Below are 20,191 nucleotides of genomic sequence, written 5' to 3'. Positions count from 1 at the left end.
CAAATATAACTTCGTTTAACTTATATATATATATATCATTTTTAACAAATATGACTCGTTTAGATTATATATAGGATTCATACCTATAAGATTCATACGCAAAATCAATCACACCTGCACAGTTATCGGCGGGTGCCGCGCGCTATCTGGCGAGCCTGCATGGAGAAGATTTGTTCTTTTTTGGGGGTGATCGATGTTGCTGTCAGTTGTCACTCGCTCGCAGCCCTGCAATCACGAGCCATTTCACTGGTTCCTGCTGTCACTCGCTGCTCGCCTTCAAGACCTAACTTTTCTAAATTTGATCTGATCGATATGATTAAGCCGAGTGCCTTTTTCTTCGAGAACCTTTACATTACACCATGATATTAAATAGTGAGGAGTATTATTATTGTGATCTAATCGTCTATTTTAGTAGGTATTATTGTAATTATCTTAATATCCTTAGAGGTAATTATGTCATTGACTGACCGGACTTTGAACCTTCGTCACCCATACCAGCCGACGGAGGGTGAAAACCCTAATAAATGAAATAAACAGAACAAGTGAAAGCTTATCCGAGAAATAAGCTAACATTTTGACATTCCCTAATTAAATATATAATTTACAAGTTTATCATGGTTTTTTGTTTTCCAATCCTACCCTTATAATAACCATGATACTCTTTAATGATACCTATGATACTGGTAAATGATAAAGTATCATTAGATCAATCTAAATCACAGAATAAAAAAAATAAACGACCTACACTCATTTAAGTGTACTATAAAAATCTTCTTTTCTTCGCCTCGTCGACCGGAGTCCATCAGCTCTCGTGACTGTTTGATCATTGGATTCGCCAGGGTGTCATGATTAAATTCCTCGAGGCGATTGCTAGTGGTAAGCTCGATTATTTGAGAATTCATTGAGCCATGCGCTCTACTAGGGGCTCAGCTGAGCTGGGAGAATCAGGCTGTACTCGTACACCCGCGGCACGTGCCGGCTGGCTGAATATAGTCGGTCAGGTTTCGTTTTCCAGCGACGGGACGCTACGTACGTGGAAGCATCAGGCGAGCTGCATGCAGCGAGCTGTTGTTTTCAGCACTGCAAAGCTTGCAGTTTTCCTGCAAGAGGTGGTCGGTGGTCCATACGACCGTGTCATTTCGTTTCGTTCGCTCTTAGCTGATGGACTAATCCGAGCTTTATCAGGAACTTGCCACTTTGTTATACCATGTCCAATCATTTTTTTTTCATTTTATTTTTTCTGATTTCTTTTCTATTTCTATTCTCTTTATTTTTTTTTTATCTCCAACAGTTTCTTTTTGAAAAGATTCATAAAGAGTAAGTAGAGAATTTTATCATAAAGAGAATGATCTCAAGAATCTTTTTTAAAAAGAATCGTAAAATAAAATTGTTGAAATGCTGAAAAGAACGAAAATATTTTTGCGAAAGGATTCTACTAGATCATAAAGAGAATTTGTTAGGCATGCCCATTGATTAACCGCCTAAACTAGTCAATCACAGTGTGGGAGTGTAGCGAGCAGCAGCTAACCACAGAGATGAAATGCTTTACTCCAAACTTGCATTTGTAGTTTCCGTATGGGACGTGAGCTGCTCACTCCGTTTCGATACGCTTGTCTTGTAAACTTTCTGTTTCTTTCCTCACAATTCAATGTTTTTGTAGTCTGTTTACATGTCAGTAAATTTGAACTTCTTTTGTTCTTCTACAAAGACGAAAGGACATTCACGTGGTAGTAGGAGCCGACATCAACTATTTTGCGCCTCCCCATAAAAAGCTGTGCTCGGCTGCTCGCAATGAAGCCCAAAATACCAACCAGCGTACAGCAGCCAGAGCACACAGCTGTAATAGCGGCTCTCGGCTTGGATTCCCCGAAAAGTAGTAAATGCAATCACAGTTCTCCCAAGCCGTTTTCTTTCTCCTCCTCCTTCGCCTCCCCGTAATTCCGCTACTACCACACCGTTGGTTGCTAAGCTCCCCATTTCTTTTCTCCGCACCACCAATGGGGAGATGCTTTACTTCACAATTGTAACACCGCAGCAGGCAACAGCACGCCGCGTTACACGTTTCCACTAGCGCCACCCTCCAGAATCTCCATTGCCAGCTGCCGCCGCGTATAAGTTCCTTTCTTGCTTGGCCGCTTCTGCGACTGCGCTCGCTTCTCCTCCATCTCCCTCCCAGTCTCACTCCCTTCCAGATCCACTCCTCCCCGTGCTCACAAGTCACACCTCCCCTGCGACGAGAGAGAGAGCGGGGAGAGGCCAGCGCAGGGAGAGGGGGAGGCAAAGAACCATGGCTCCTTGCGTTCTCGCCCTGGCTCTTGCGTTCTTGGTCGGGACAGTGCGTGGCTCCGAGCCGTGGTGGAACGAGACGCAGGCGTACGGCACCAACGCCAACTCCGGCGGCAGCAACGGCGTCTTCGTCGGGCTGACACTCATCCAGTCGGCGGCGGCCAAGGGAGCCGGTAATATATTCTTGTTCCAGCTGAATTGTTCCTTGCTCCTTTCTTTAATCTGCTTTTTGATGCAAAGGTTAGTTTTTTATTAGCAGTCACGCGAGTTCTTCTTGAGTTGAGTCAGTGGACTGGAGGAGTGTGCGGTGTGCCTTGGTTGAGTCATCGAGTTATGTGATGCATGTCCCTGCTGAGTTGACCCTGGTTGGTCAGAGCATCTATGCATTAGTCGATTGGATTGTGATTACTCGTGTTTTTTTCCATATCCCCTTTTATATAGGTGCTGTGTTAATTGATTGATCATGCAGGCTTATCCTTCCGGTGTTTGGTCGTAGCATGTGTCATGTGTGGATCCTGATAAATGTATGGGTGCGGATCTAGCCTTGGCAATGATTGTGGTTGCCATGATGAATTATCATTATTTTTAGAATTGTCATGATGAATTATTGTTGCTTGATTGGGGGAAAAGGGACTAGCCACAAAACACCGGCTATTGCATGTGTTTTTTGTAAGTTGTTATGCGTGATTGCCTAGTGACTATTGTAAATACCAAACAATTCGCGACCTGGGTTCCTATTTGTTTTTATGCACTTAGGCAGTCAGTTTCTCAAGATTTATACTTGCTGCAGGGCGGCGTTTGTTTTTGAATCTATGTTATGATGATCTTGTTTGTGTAAAATTAACCAAAGAAAGTCTGCTGGGTGGCAATTGCTTTGGATTTTAAAAAGTAATAGCACCGTAGAAGTAGTTCAACAGGAATTAATTCAATTTAGATCAAAATTTGGGTGTGCATGAAATTTATTCTAGCTTATAGCTTGGTAGCTGGTAAAGGTTGATGCTTAGTTCCTGTGATAACTTTTACAGTGTGCTTGGATGGAAGCTTACCGGGTTACCACCTGCACCGAGGGTTTGGATCAGGAGCAAACAGTTGGCTTGTCAATCTGGAGGTGAGTAATACTTCTCAATTCACATATATTTGAAGTTCCTGATAAATTGATGCAAATAGCTCTTTGTACTATTAGATGTTGCAATGCACCATTTGGGCTTAGTATCTGCTTGTGATTGATATGGAAATCAGGGTGGAGGCTGGTGCAATGATGTTAAAAGCTGTGTGTTCCGCAAGAGCAGTCGTCGTGGGTCATCAAATCACATGGAGAGGCAACTCCAGTTCACAGGGATAATGAGTAATAGACCTGAAGAAAATCCTGGTATTCTTCTGAGCAAGTTTGCCTTGTGATTTTTTTTTTCAGACTTCGTACTACTTTGCTCTAAAAAAATATTGCTGTTGATTATTTAGTTGCTGTTTCTGATTGAGTAATCATAATGATTTTTCTTGCCTCTTAGATTTCTACAACTGGAATAGAGTGAAGGTTCGGTACTGTGATGGCGCATCCTTCACTGGTGAAGGTTCTGATGCGGTTAGTGCAATTCTGTCTCATGCCTCAAAATTTTATTTTATCTAGTTTCACCAAATATTAAATGCATGCGCTGAAGGATATAAATCCAACAATCCATGTCTTTTTGTTTTGTTTACTGAACTACATCAATTGATTAGAATTTCTATATTTAGGCTGCAGGCCTTTATTTTCGAGGTCAGCGCATTTGGCAGGCTGCAATGGATGATCTGATGGCCCAAGGAATGCGCTATGCTAATCAGGTATTGATCCTTCCACTGTTACTCATTTTTCTATAGCTTCTAGGGAATCATCTCCGTTCCCCTGATGCACTTTATTGTACCAGGCCCTTCTTTCTGGATGCTCTGCTGGTGGTGTTTCTACCATACTTCACTGTGATGAGTTCCGTGGATTGTTTCCATCGAATACCAGAGTCAAATGCCTTGCTGATGCTGGAATGTTTCTTGACACGTATGTTCATGAATATACAGTGAAACTTGCTTTGATATCATCCTTTTTACTCATAGTCAGTTACTTATTTCCTATCAAGAAAGTGTAATCACTTCAATTGTATATTAAGGTGAATCGGTCCTTTAACCATTTGCAGCGTTGATGTTTCTGGTCGTCGGGAAATGAGATCCTTCTTCAATGGCATTGTGAGATTGCAGGTATGTGTCACTTTGTCAGCCATAATTCTTGTTTTCACGATAATTTCTTCTTGCTGGAAATCCTACTTCAACCATTGGTGCCACTACTAATTCCTGTCAGAGTATCCATGCACCAATAGCAATAACGTCATTTTGCCTACACCATTCTAATGAAATTCACATAAAATTCAGGGTTCTGGAAGAAGCCTGCCTAGGTCTTGCACCTCCCGTATGGACAAAACCTCGGTAATACAAATATCAAGGGATATCTATCAAAGATGAAACATGTAAACTTTTTTTCCTAACTACTTCTCCCTACAGTGCTTTTTCCCGCAGAACGTTGTTCCGAACATTCAGACCCCAACTTTCATTTTGAACACTGCCTATGATGTGTGGCAGGTACTTGTTATGCATATAACCTTATGCTGCAATTGATCTAGAACTGAAATTGAAATTGAGTAAATAAAAATATTCAGTGAAGTAATTCTACACCTTGTACTTTTCAGCTTCAACAAAGTGTGGCCCCCAAAACAGCTGATCCCCAAGGTCTATGGCAAGGATGTAGGATGAACCATGCCTCTTGTAATGGCAATCAGCTTCAGTTCTTACAAGGTATTTCATTGGTTTCCCATATCTTTTGAGTTGTAATTTTGTTAATTTACGACCAGATTGGCTGACCGCTGAACTCCTATGAATATGCAGGTTTCAGGAACCAAATGCTTGACGCTGTGAAGGGTTTCTCTGCGTCAGGGCAAAATGGTGTATTCATCAACTCATGTTTTGCTCATTGTCAGAGCGAGAGACAGGATACATGGTACGCAAACAACTCGCCGCGTCTCGGTAACAAGGTACGCGTGCAGTGATGCAAATAACAGATTATCTTGTATCAGTTACATGGTAGGACTCGTTAGTTAATCGAATGATCAGGTTAGTCTGATGTTACCGTCTCCATGTCTTTCGACACACAGAGAATTGCTGAAGCTGTCGGGGATTGGTTCTTCCAGAGGGGGGACGCGAAGTACACAGACTGTGCATACCCTTGCGATGGCACTTGCCATCATCTCGTGTTCAGGGGAGACCACTAAGATTGTTCTTTGACACCAACAATTGGGGATGGTAAAAGGAACCCCATTGGGTACAGAATCAAAACAAGGTATAGATATAGAAAGGGTGCAAGTGACTGGCTTGCCCTTGTTCATCGCTTTCTATGATCATATTATTGACAGGGCAGGGCCTCGCACGCGAATGCGTCAACGCGAGGAGGTCTCTGCATTAGTTTCACATATCATGATATCGATTCTTTTCATTGAACATACCCTTGATCATGTTCCTGAACATTTTGACCATGTATGTGAACTGTATAACCTTACACATTCATGTATGAAACGTGATAATATGAATTAGTGTTCACAGGAAGTCCCGTCAGTTTGGCATTTGGTACCTGGTATGCTTGCGAAATGCGTGTGTGTGAGCTTGTCCTACATGACCCCAGCCTCATGTAAAGCGGGGCAGTGGGGGATGATGATGGAATAATGGTGTGGGAGCTGGCCGATCGAGTGGGCGGTGCAGACAGGCTAAGGCCAGCAGGAAGGGCAGCCGGGATGCTCGTGCGTCAGGCCCCAACCGCACCGATCTCCAGTTTTCTTCTGCCGCGCGGCGTAACTAGCCAATCTCGTCTCCCAGCCTCGTCCGATACATCTAGGCTGGGAAAATTTGTATTGTGTAATGGTTACATAAATCAATTTATGTAACCAATCAATCAAAACACTATGTTAAAAGCTGTAAAAATTCTAACAAAAATGTGTAACCAATCAACTAAACCCTACGTTAAAAGTTGTAAATTTTTTAACAAAAATATGATAATGTAGAGCATGTTATCATCTATCATCTTATGAAATTTGAGCTCAAACAATAACTTGTAGAGAGAAAAAAGAGAAAATTTAGTGATTCATACAGAGATACTATTTACAGATGAAATTTCTTTTTTTTCTACTTATACAAATTGTCGTTTGAGCTCAAATTTTATGAGATGATAGATGATATCATGATCTACACTATCATATTTTATCAGACTTTTTTTACAACTTTCATATAATATTTTTGTTGGTTAGTTACACCGTAGAATTTCTCACTTGATACTTATCTATCAATTGATTCTCTCACCTACTCTACAATTTCTTTCACCTACCTCTCTCGTACGAATGTCAACGCAAATGAACGGTCCTGATAAACGTTGCGCATTCATGGGGTGACACCTTGCTATCACCCGGTGATCGGGTGATACCTTTATCTTGCCCACTGATCAGGTGATAGCAATGTGTCGCCCAATGAACATACGACACCTTGTGGTCGATTTTTTTTAGCCGGCCAAATTTAATTTTATTTGTGACAGAATAGGCATTTGTGCGGCGTAATTTTTATGTTTTCAATTCGTCGAGTGGCATTATAAGTTTGTGCGATATTTTGGATACCCGGATTGACGGAAACCAAAAGTTGAACACGGTAATGTTAATAGGAATAATGACATACACGGACAATGTCATGTACGATACATCATCATTCTAACCTAAACAAGTACCGCGTCTAAACCTAACATATCTTAGGGAATGTAAACAACATGATTACAACATCTGGCCTACTGAGTGGAACATGAGTACTTTTCCTTCCTTGTCACTTCTAGTCCTGCCTCACGCGTCTGACGTGCCCTCTCACACCTCCTCTCCCTCTCTGCCTCACGGGCCTTTGCCATCATGCGGTTACGCTCCTTCCTCATCTTCTGCTGCTCCTCCTGAATACGCTTGCGAGTAGCCTCTATCCTCTCATTGGCTTCTATCTCATGGAAGCGTCTCCAACTGACGCAGTGCTCAGTGTTAAGGAGGAGGAAGGCCTCGACGGCTATGCGACGAAAGTTGGATGTACTGGTGGGTGCGGCGGCTCGGTGAACATGGTCGAAGGGCATGCTAGGAGAGGAGTCGACACTCGTGGTCCCATCGCAACGTCCAAGGATGACCTGCAGCTGAGCACCCTGAACACCTTGTTCACCTGTCAAATAACCCGGTCTAACGCCGTGTTGACCTCGGCCTTGGGGACCTCGATGCCATTGTCGATCCGCACCTTGACCTCAATTTGGTGTAGTATGCCCCTCAGCAAAGAAAATTTTCATTTCATTAGACAATTTTTTTTTACCAACAAGTGTTGTAAATGAGGAGTCGCATAGTACTCTATGTACCTAAAGTGAATGTGCCTGGTCCCTATGAGTGGGGTACGTGTTGCAAATGTTTAGCTCATGTCACAGAAGCTCGGTTGGTGTGTACGTGACCCAGATCCATGTCGGAGGCATGAACCAGGATAGATACTTCACGTACGCCTCCTCATAGTGCGGTCGATCCTTGTCCATGACGTCCTCGATAGCTTTGTCCCATCTTTCAACCCACGTGTGCACACGAGATGCAAACGTGCTCATGCTATGAGCCCCCTTGCACGTTAACCTGCAAAAATATAAGAACATGAAAAAATATGCATCAACATCTCCAATGAAAAGGTAATTGCAATGTTACGCACCTGTGTATGTTGCTAGGCACTGTCCTGGTGAGTGGGAGCGGGAACACCTGTAACTTCCTGAATTGTCGCATCATGCGATGCGATGCGAAAAGTACTCCTCGACGTAGGTGTCGCAGACGAGGGCGCACCGCGTGATCTAGTACTCCCGGTCTCATAAGCACATCACCGTAAGTCCAAGCAGAGCACGTTGAAGTACCTCCTCCATATATGGCCTCCAGCGGACATTATTCACTGTTAGCTCATCGAACTGGTGAATAAAGTTCGGATACGTGCAATGTGTCTATACGCGACCAAATCAACTGTGTAACCAAAATAAGTTAGAGAAACAAAAAAAAGATAGTAATTAACAAATATGTGCAAATTTCATAGGTCTTACCTATATTTGCACCACAACGAGCCCATGATCGGGTCGTCGACACCAATGGCAAGGTACTTGTATCCACTGTGGTCCACAAGGGGCCTATTGATGGTGAAGCGCTTGTATGATCATATCTGAAGCATAAGGGGACACCCGGTGAGAATCGCTTTGTTGTCGGTCTTCATCAGGCGTCGTAGAGGCCGCAGTACGTTGCAGCCAACACAACAGAAGCCCAGTTGTATTGTGGGACCTTCGCCAGATCGACGTTTGTAACCTCTTTCGCGTAGAGGATCATACTCCTTGAGTCTGTGTTGCCGTCAGTCTCGATGAACATAATCCACCCAAACAACCATAGGAGGTACGCCTCCAAGTGACGGGAGATGTCATCGTTGTCTGTTAGTGGGTGGATGGTTTCTACCTATCACATAACAAACAATTACAAATATGCTTATTAGTTAGTAATGTAAAGGATATGCCAAAGCAGTACAAGACTAATGTACCACAAGCTGAATGAGAAAAGCCTTTATCGGGCCGTGCTTCTCGAACCCTAGAAAAGCCCTGAATGGGGCTAGGTCGTCCCTCCATTGAACGACGAAGAAGCGTCCCATCAACTTGTCACGCCACATCACGCTCATGTCCCTGGCTCCAACTGCGACACCCACGCAAGGTAGGCCCATCAGTAGGGAGACATCCTCGAGCGTGGGTGCCATCTTGCCACACGAGAGATGAAACATGTGCGTCTTGGGATGCCACCTGTTGACAAGGGACGCGAGTAGGACCCTATCATAGCTGAACCGCATGGACACCTCCGAGTCCCCTACCAAAGTGTCCACCTTCAAGCTAACACAATGAAAGTAGCCCAGCAGCATGCAACCTGTAAACAACAGTTAGCGAGCAATACAAATAACAAGCCGTATGAAATGTTACATTCAAATGGTACAAACCTCAAGATCCAGCGCGTGTCAACCCTCATGAGCTCATCTGGCACATGGGGTCGTAGTACTGGGATATCCTTAGCCTGCATGGCGATACGGTACGAATGGCACCTAATATCCAGCTGAGGGTCAAGCAGCTCCAGTTGCGCCATACTTGCATGTTCACAAGTTATTTACAGTTTGATAAGCAAAACAAACACAGAGTAACAATTAAGCATACAACATGTAACATGATATAATAGATTATTCAAAGCATACACAAAATATGTTACCGAATCACAACGTAAGACGTTACAACCTGAAACATAGTGACCGTCTCACTAATACAATAATAAAATACAATATTGTGCACACTAATAACCATCACAACACGAATTATGATAATTATCAAACTCGATGAGTCAATGAAGCAGATGATCGATGAGCACGAGGATGTCTCACATCTGCAACTAAGCCAGAAGGATCTGCTTCCACGGGGTTGACACTTGGAACATCAATGGTGCATTTCTTGTAAGTGTGTCCCGTTCTATTGCACTTGGTGCACAATTTCATGTGACAGCCGACTTCTGCTTCGTCCATATAATTACGGATCCTCGTAGTCCCGCGTCATCCTTTTTGCTACTGCATCTTATAGGGATCAAGGATGAACACATAATTGGGCCCAGGTTCCTTCGTGAAAGAACAATAAATCCCGAAACCATAGACCTCATGGTTCCAGGTATTGAACATAGTTTTTTTCTTGAAGTAGTCAGAGACGTACCCCCGAGTTCTCATCCCCATCACAGGTTACGCGATAATCACATGTGAGCATGACTTGTGCAGTAGCATCGACCTATAGTAGTTGCAAATGCACTTGTCATTGAAGAGGGTACAAGATAACTCTCTCATGCTTGCCCCCTCATTCCTTTGTCCCTACATAGAACTTCGTATCTATGCTATGCAATTCCCATGTCCTCCACTCGGTGCATCTTTGTTTCCTCCATCTTGTCTTCCATGTACTTGGCCATCTTCGTCCCATAAGTCAGACGAGCATCATTTAGTACCGGGTGCGCTATTGCATATCGCTCTCTGAAATGCTTGCATGTCTCTTGAAGTATGAACTCTACAATCTCCACCAGTGACAACTCCCTAACACCTTTCATCACCTAATTGCAAACCTATACTAAATTAGTAGTCATAATACCATGCCTAGCCCCGTTTGTGTCGTAGAGCAGAACACACTTCTCCTTCGTCTCATTCTTAATCCATTCGCTAAATGACTAGGTAGATGACCCGATCCTTCATATTATGCCAGCTTCATTGTCCGTTGCTAGGGACTCAAGAGGTATTGGTTCGTCCTCCAGTCCTCTCACAGACCTCCATGCATGCTCCCGTGTTTATATCTTCATCAGCTCATCCAGTGTCTTCTAAAGAGCATCAAACTTCCTTTGCTGGTTCTGATCGTATAATCTCTCGAGCATGTTCATAAGGTTTTTTTTCTTAAATTGACGGAAGAAGTTTGAACCCAGATGCCTCATGCACCACCTACTTTACAGATCTGGCTACACATGTCCCATCATGCCATTGTCCGTTCAATTAGAGAAGAGATTCGTTCCTCCTCATCTGCCTTACCGATCGGTTCAGTCGGATGGTCCGATTAATATGCAGCATCCAGATCGACATCCTCATTATCCTCATCCTCATCATACTCTTCCTTATCACCCTTCTCCTCTGCGTCCCCCACCCTTCATCTCTCCAACTGCTTCCTTATTCTTCCATTGCACAAGCAGCATAGGTAGCCAATCTCTTTGCACAACATCCTGCAAATACATCCTCCAGACTTGATCTTCCCTAAGTAGGTACATCTCCTAGTACACACCATCTCTAGAACGGTTACCCATAATACTAATGGTCATCTTTTAAACCTCGAGATCTATTTTGAAACACCACATCAACTAGTCATACAAGTATCCAACACTCTTCTGCATAGGTCTAGAAATACCCTTATCCATTGACTCAAATACAGACAATAGTGCCCCTTTCAGACCATATAATATTTCATTGTCCATATAAAAAATCATAAACTACCACTTATCTGACATACTTGCGAGCATCGACCAAAAACTCTAATATTATTGCTACATTCATTAAAAACATGTTCCAACAGTTAATCTACATTGCAACAAAATTTCTCTGAATCGCTACATCAAACACATCTAAATCCTACATCTACTATCTCAGTTATGCCTATACTATGTCTAAATCCTACATCTAATACCTAACATATGGCTAAATATTATATCTAATTATTAAAATATATGTACAAACAAGATCTAATTGCTAAATTATGTCTAACCCTAATTCAAAACCTATATCTATATTCTAACCTATGTCTAGTGACTATCCTACCGGATTTATAAAAAAAATCCTATATCTAACCTCTAAAGGCTTTGTAAAAAAAAAAAGGATAGAAAAATATACCATTGTTGACTATCCTACCGAATTTGTAAAAAAAAGATAGAAAAATATACCTCCTTCCTCTAGTAGGGCCTCGCCTCTAATTTTCCCTCCCCTCCTCCCCTCTCCCTCTCCCGGCGCTCTCTTCTCCCTCTCCCTCTCTCTCGGCTGCGCTCAGTGCAAATGTGGTGCTGATGTTGGCTGGGCCGGTGTGCGCGGTTTTTATTCCCGAAGGTGTTGCTCGAATAGTGGGCGACACCTTTTGGGTAGGCCTGCCATAGTTGCTCTCACAAAGATCTCGCCCGTTCACCGAGCGACAACAAAGTGAACGGGCGACTCGAGATCGTGTCGCATTTTTATTCCCTAACCTGCGAGCCTCAAAAGGTGTCATCCGTTCATGGAATGAGATCTTGCTCTCGCCCGATGAACAGGCACCGATATCCTATTGATGCAATTTTTTGAAACAACTGTGTGATTTTGCAAAGAGTAAATTTCACAAAATTATAGATACTTTGACAAAATGAACGTAAAACTACAGATTTAATGTCAATTTTATATCTTTAGAAAAATTACAGATTTAAACAACAATTCACAAAACTACAGATTTAACACCAATTTTATCACAAAACTACATATTTTAGAGGAACTGTTCTTAGCCCCGTTACCATAACGATGGAACTCGTTTGCAGTCTCACAGCAACTGCCAGCTCATGAAACGGACCATCCGGAAGCTCATGAAACTACATATACTTTGATAAAATAATCATGAATAGCAAAATTACAGATTTACGCAACAATTTCACAAAACTACAAATTTAGCGTCGATTTTATTGTAAAACTATAGATTCTATTACAGACCTATTAACTTGACGAATGAGTCCTGCTTGCAGTCACATGAACTCACGGATAGTCCGTTTCATGAGCTGATAGCTACTGTGAGATTACAAATGGGACCCGGTTGTCATGATAACGGGACTAGAATATGTAGTTTTTTGATAAAATTAGCGTTAAATCTGTAGTTTTGTAAAACTGTTGTTTAAATATGTAGTTTTACGATATTTTTACCAAAATATGTGTAGTTTTACAAAATTATTGTTTAATATGTAGTTTACGATAATTTTATCAAAATATTTATAGTTTTACGAAATTTACTTTTGTACAATATTGAAAAATATATATATAAAAAATTCGCGGCTGTGCGCTCCCTACCGTGGGTAGAGGTCTGTGGAAGATGGCCCATGGCAGCTCGGACTCGGCGGGCCTGCAGGCCGCGTTGGTCCGACTGGCCGACTCTCTTTCAGCAAGCCCAGTAACGGCCCATAAGCACATGGCCACCACACGTTACGGGCCGACCTGCTCCCCTGCCATCTCATCTCCGGGTTGCAACAGCCCACAAGATCCTTTATTCTCTTCTTTTTGAGCTGAATTGTTGCTTTACCGGCCCACCCACATTGCCAATCGACTCAGCAGCAATGTTCAATGGGAGGGAGTCAGGGACCGCTGTGTTACGAATAATTGCTGTCATCAATTTCCCCTAATTGCAGTTAGCGGTTATTATTGTCCGTTGGGAAGACACTGTTGTCTATTCATCATGTATTGTACCCACACTCCATTGAATCAAGACAACAGAATTCATTCCTGAGTTCATTCAGTCTCTGATGTCCCTACTCATTTACATTGAACAAGTTATCACGCACGGCTCTCTACCGCTAATCAGCCACATCTCAAAGGGACATGGCTGGCATTTACATAAAGGAATTCACTGAACTGTCTTAGATGGGAGTAATTACTTAACATGGGTCAAGTTTTGCTTAGGTCTACAACTTGAGAACCTTCCATTAGAAATACTTGTGTGATTACTGACTAACAAAGGAGGCACAATATTAATGACGGCGGCTCAAAATACATCATTAATGTGTAATTAGTGATGGATCCAAAGATAATACGATACAAAAACAACCTCGGGCTCAAACCCATCTTAGATGACATGTTATTAGTGACAGGTCTCAACTTGAGCTATCACTAATAATAGTAGTGACGGATCCAGTTATTACCCGTCACTGATACATCAGTCATTAGTGATGCGTTTAAAAAGACACCTGGCACTGTCGAGGAGAGGGCAAATATCTCCTCCGCCCAACACCCGGTCATTCTCATCCACTCACTCATCTCTCGTCACCGTTGCCCCCTCCCCACCACACTGCTACCCCCTTCCCTGCTGGCCTCCGCCGCCATGGGGCTACCAGACGCCATCGTTGATGAGCTTGAGCTCCTCCCTCCTACATTTATTATGTTTCTTCTCTCCTTCATTCATTCTGTTTCTCCTCTCTCACCTCTCCTATTCTCTCAGATCCAGACGACCGGAGGCGATGGCTCTCCTGGGCATTCGCATGGTGGCACGGAGATGCGGCGCTTGTGCGAGAAAAATGTGGTGCCCGCTCAAAGAGGCAGCGCCCGCACGAGGAAGAGGAGGCCACGAGGTCGAGGCCCACCCGGATCCGATGACATCGAGGTGCGCCAAGGCAGGACCAGGGCCACGCGGATCCAACGGTGGTGAGGCTGGACCCGCCTCAGATCCAATATGCGCGAGGCGGTGTTTGGTGGTGGGGTGAGGTGGTCGGCGGTGGAGTGTACTCAGATCTGATCTCCCTCCCTCAGACCGTCGCAGCCTCCTCTCGCTCACACTCCAGACTCGAGAGTGATCTCAAAACCACCGCCAGTCGCTATGGTGGCGGCCAACGCCCCATCGCCATGCGCGAGGCCCTCACGGTAATACTGTCCCCTTCTCGCATCTCCCTCCCTCACAGCAGATCTCTCCGCTTAGCCTGGGCATCACGCCAAAGTTCATCACCTTCACCCATGTCACCATGGAGTCGGAGAAGTACATCTGCGTCCACGAGACCTCCCCTCAGAACAACGTCATCGTCATCTACATGGCCATGTCCATGTAGTCACTCTGACGGCCCATCACCGCGGACTCCGTGGTCATGAACCCAAACACCAGAATCCTTGCGCTCAAAGGTACCTACCCCTCATCACTTGGATCTACCACCGTTACTCATTCACTCTAGTGTTATCTGCATCATAGTTGGTTGCAGTGTTTTATTTGTAACATGGTATTTTACCTGATCCTATACAGATGACGAAATTGACAAGAGGGAGTGTTAGGAATAATTGCTATGATTAATTTCACCTAACTGCATGCAATTAGCAGTTATTGTTGTCAATTGGAGAGACATTTATCCCTAACGGCAACCGCCGTGTATTCCTCATGTATAAATATATATACAGTCTATTGAATCAAGACAATGTAATTCATTCTTAAGTTCATTCTCAATCTCGAGTCTATGTCTCTACTCATTTACCTTGAACACGCTGCTTGCCTCTCGATCGGCAGCGCCCAAATGTCAATGTCCAATGATTCACGACGCCGAAGCCAGATGCCACCGCCTTACCTTTTCTTCTCTCTTCTTGCAAAACTGGCTACTGGATTATGCATTGATCTATCTGGTATTTGCTCCGACACGCAAGCTTTAAACTCAAAACTCATTGGTCCTTCCCTTCGAGAAATCTTCAATCTCATAGTTGAAAAAACATGACCATTATTACTATCTGATTTCGACCTCACATCTTTAATCGATGTTGAACTTGCTACTGTCGCAGAAGGCAAGGACGTGCTCCGGTACGTACGAGTATGCGCGTACCTACCGAGAGTGCCCAACGCTACGTACGCACGCGTCAAGCATCCGACAGTACCTACGCATCGGCGAGCGACGCGCGGTGGGTCGTCGTCGTCCCACGCTCCGCCTCCGACGGACGGACAACGACGCACCCGCGACGGCGACTCGCTCGCCCGCGCGCCCACGGCACGTCCGATCCATCAGACCATCGGCCACCGACCGGTTAGTCGATGCACGCACGGCACGGGACACTCGCGTACGTACGCCTGTTAAATTTCCCGGCCGGGCGCGTTCCACGACGCCGAATAGCAAGCTAGCCCGTGTAAGCGCGCGCGGGGCCGAACCGCACCAGCGCCATGGCAACAAGCGGTCGCGCGCGCCCACGGCTCCACGAGAGCCATCGCAAGCACTAGCAGCCAGCCGATCGAGAGCGACGCGCCGCGACGGCCACCCGGCTGGTTTGCCCCCCCTGTTGAAATTAATCTCGATCTTATGCCTTGACATGATCTCTAATGTAACCGAGAAAGAGGAGGAGTCCATTCTCCCTCCAATGCTCTAATCGGTGTGCTCTAACGTACCATCGTAATTTTCACGTCTGACTTGACCTCTCCTGCATCTTCTAATCTGATCTAAAAAGATGCAGAGAACAAGGTGAAAGTCGTCGTCGCTGTCACTTCACCGAGGTGCTTCACCACATTGGCTTCCACTACATCGACGGTCTGCACGGCTACACCGACGCATCTCCTCCTCACTGATCAACTATAGATGATATCTTCGAACACGGGCATGTCCACGTGCTTTCACAATTAAGATATTGTTTGATGTTAGAACTAACGATCCAGTTAATTAAATTCAACGCCCTGCTCCTTTACTTCGGTTTCTTGCAGCCGGACGGACGAGGGTGACGAGTGCAGGCGTGCGGGGCAGGTGGGACGTGCGCGTCCGCCGTGGGGACGCGGCCCGGGTGGATGGGCCGGCATGGACGCGCGGAGGGCCGGGCGTACGCGCAGTTAAAGCCGCCCGCGCGCGCCCCGTCAGACGTGCGTGCAATGCAATGCATGGCTCTGTTGCTCGATGGGACCGTATGGTATTGTCGCTGTCTGCGTCAGATTACTACTGCCTCTGCTCATGCTATGTGCCTGCTCAAGCACTTGCGAAGAGCTTTGGCAGATCTCACGAGCTGATGATTTTGCCGTACGTGACTGTGAAAAATGGCGTGGAATATTGGTCCCGGCCGTGCATATGCGTCGCGTGGTGTTGTGTAGCGTAGTGCATCTAGTGTTGCTATATGCCTAGCTAGCGCTGTGCCAACAAGCGGGACAGCAGCGCATGTCGGCTGTGTGTTGTGTGCTGGAATAGTCGCCCGTGTTTGGTGGCCGGGTGGAACATTGTATGGTTCCTGACTTCTACCCGTGGTTGTGCGTACATGCATGACATTTGCAGAATATCAGGTACCAACACGACGCAAAATGACACCCGGAGTGACGGATCGGCCATGGATGGGGCCACAGCCGGTCTACGTGCATACATGCGTGGTGGCTGATAAACATTTTGTGAGGCGTCTTTAGTTGGTTGTTAGCAAATGTGCCTTAGTCCCCTATATATGTAATTTAGTTTGTTTTTAGAATGTCTAGTCTATTTTTTCTAGCCACTGTGTGGTGGAATGATCACCTCCTTTTATTAACAAATATATTAAACGAATCGAGTTGTATATGTTACACAGTTAATTACAGACCTGTATATCAGGTACCAGTCGTACGTAAACTAAGATAGCTAACTTTTAACTATTTTTGTCTGTTTTAGGTTCCATATAACACATGCATGTTTGTAAATTGAGTTATATCCAAATTTAGCTAGATATGGCATGAATTTGTCCGTGGCTGTTACCCCCTCGCTTGTCCCCATTTCTCCAATCGACGCTGTTTTACTTCTATTAATTACCCTATTTAATTAAGTACCCCACGAGAGTTGGTGACAAGTTGCTTTCACTAGTGTCTTTACATAAAATACAATACACACGCCACATTATTGGCAAACTTCGACTTGATTTCACTGGAGTCCTTATGCCACTCCCAATGCGACATCACAAGTTAATATCATAAACTACCCTAATATATTGTATCTAAAATAGTACTACTCCATTCTGAAATAGATGTCGTTTTAGAAAGTTGATTTTATTCTTAAATACATGTTGTTTTAGGTTTACGAGGTGATGTTTCCCCAAAGAGCCTCTATTAAAAGCCACTGGAAGTTGGAGTTGAGAATTAATGAGTATTGTGGATTAGATGCTAATTAATTAGAAGTTGGAGTTGAGAGTGAACGTGTGTAGTGGATTGTATGCTAATTAATTAGAAATTGGAGTTGAGTGAACGAGTGTAGTGGATTGTATGCTAATTAATTAGAAGTGTTGGAAGTGGGAGCAATTAAGAGGGGTAGATATGTCAAAGGTGAAAGAATTGATGTCACCTTGTTCTACGTGTTGGAAGCTAAAACGACATCCTTTTAAGAATGGAGGTAGTATCCACATAATTAATACATATTATCTTCCCTCACCTCACATCATTAAGACATAATTACCCTAGTGCATATTTATGATGCACCTATTTCCTGTATTTTGAGCTAAGCTAATGTTATATAAAAGACACTAGCTCATTCTCTTTCTTCATTTAATTCCTTATCACATCCTCTTTTGTCCAACGTAGCTAACTAATTAATGCCTAAGATATTGTAAAACATGGTGCGCATTGACGACCAAAGTTGACATATTATGAAGAATTTTGGTTCTGAAAGTTTTTTGTTTGATCACGATGAACAGTGCTCCGACCACAATAAACAGTATTCCGACCATGGTGAATAGTACTTGACCAGATGGGTAATACTTCCGATCGGTGAACAGTAACTACGGCCAATGAACAATACTTCATGACCACGATCAATGACTACGATCAATGGTCACGACCAGTGACCACGATTTATTTCAGTAGTTGGTCTCCAGACAAGTGGAAGAGCTAATCGGATTCAAGTGCATGGATACGTTAAGTATGTAGTCGAATCCAAGAAGGCCGAGCTGCAATAAAAGATACTCAGGTAGATTAGGAAATGCATGTTAGTTATAGAAAGTTTACAGATTAAAAGGCATAGCCGAATCATATCTGTAAGTCTTGTTCAGTTTGAATTAGGAGTCTTGGTCTCTTCCAGCCAAGACATGTCACCCTTTAAATATGAGAGGTTCATGGTCGATTGAAAAAAATCAACCAATCGATCAAAACACAATCTATCTTTTGTTTTTATCTATTTTGCGTAGCTTCTGTAATCTTGTTCTCTCTTCCAATCTACATTGCTACCTGTTCTTGATCTCGACGACCAAGGACAAGCCACCGGCCATCCGCACTCCGACGGGGTCTCTCCCGAGCGTGGGTGACGATGAAGATCTGACAACACAGTGCCATGACTAGGGTATCCTAGGTGCTGCTCGCCGAATTGTGCACACGAGGTGCTCTGTGTTTGGTGTGACATTTTTTGCGTCAACACACTTTTTGGCGACTCCGCTGGGGAAGAAACTTTCGACTGCCTTTTAACCGAATTTTAAAACCTTAGCCATGACGAAAGGATCTGAAGTTGACCCCGACAATGTCATTGTGCCCACCATTGAAGAGCATGATGAGGAGGCACAATAAGAATATGAAAGGCACAAGATTAAGTTCGACAGGGCGTTCGCTTCGTGCTACCAAAAGACGAGGCAGGGCAGTGTCCGGAAGGGAGGAGATACCAAGCCCGAGGTAACTCCCACTGTAAGTAACACACTTCCTTTTGAAGAGAAAGTTGCTTCGATGATTGATCAGCAAGTAGGTGCTGTTATGAGTAACAAGTTTGATGCATTAGTTAAGGGTTTTAATCAATCACTCAATAGTTGTTTAGCGTCTATGGTTCCTGAGATGCAAAATATTAAGGATACACTAACAACATCTATCACATAATGCTAGTGCTTGATCAACTTCTAATAATGATGGTATAATTCAGCAAGGTCTATTTGATTCATCGGTAAAATTTATACCACCTATGCCTACACAACAAAGTATGACGATGGAACAAATTTATAGCCGAACTAATGCTATAGGTTTGACCAATGCTGTGACACCACCGCCTACTTCACTAGATGCCACTAAACCGGAGGTCACACCATTTTTTTTTCCATTATCAAACACGACATCTAGTATAATTAACTCAATTCCACATGTAGCTAATAGTAATAGCCAAGTTAATGAAATTTCTGCAAACATACCGGTAGCTCCATATAATACCATTGCATATAGTACACCACCTATACCTCCACAAAGCTCTGGTATCCCTTATGGTCCTTTGCTGGAATCTTGTTTCAAAGTGCCTCTACAAAGTACTCCATATATGCAGGCCGTTGTGCCGCACTCTCATGATACAACTACACATTCTTTTGGGCAGCAGCAACAAACTAATGTGGTTCCTACTCGGTCCCCAGCTGAGTAACCTATGGGACATGAAAATACTAGAGAGCAAATGACTAGTATTTTGAAGAAACACTTTGGGGTAGAACCTAAGGGCAGAGCACGTGTCTATCAAAAACTATACCTTAATTTCTGTGATAATATTTAGTATCTTAGAGGGTATAGAGTGCCTGAGTTTATTAAATTTACTGGGCATAATGGTAGAACTACTCTAGAACATATCGCTCAATTTATCTTGCAGTGTAGTGAAGC

General features: G+C 43.9%; 1 protein-coding gene across 1 annotated transcript; it reads left to right on the top strand.

The window, feature by feature from the left end:
- The first annotated feature begins 1,799 nt into the window (after positions 1 to 1,799).
- Positions 1,800 to 5,904, top strand: LOC133892497 (pectin acetylesterase 12-like). The gene is made up of 12 exons (XM_062333316.1): positions 1,800 to 2,459; positions 3,312 to 3,394; positions 3,526 to 3,655; positions 3,792 to 3,865; positions 4,018 to 4,104; positions 4,188 to 4,312; positions 4,449 to 4,509; positions 4,681 to 4,734; positions 4,810 to 4,887; positions 4,995 to 5,100; positions 5,191 to 5,336; positions 5,457 to 5,904. The coding sequence occupies exons 1-12, from the start codon at positions 2,288 to 2,290 to the stop codon at positions 5,571 to 5,573; spliced, it is 1,233 nt and encodes a 410-aa protein (XP_062189300.1). The 5' UTR covers positions 1,800 to 2,287; the 3' UTR covers positions 5,574 to 5,904.
- The last annotated feature ends 14,287 nt before the right edge of the window (positions 5,905 to 20,191 follow it).

Source organism: Phragmites australis, chromosome 15 (genome assembly GCF_958298935.1).
Source record: "Phragmites australis chromosome 15, lpPhrAust1.1, whole genome shotgun sequence".
Classification (NCBI taxonomy): domain Eukaryota; kingdom Viridiplantae; phylum Streptophyta; class Magnoliopsida; order Poales; family Poaceae; genus Phragmites; species Phragmites australis.
The sequence above is the reverse complement of the archived record's forward strand: the minus strand, read 5'-3'. Positions and strand labels throughout refer to the sequence as shown.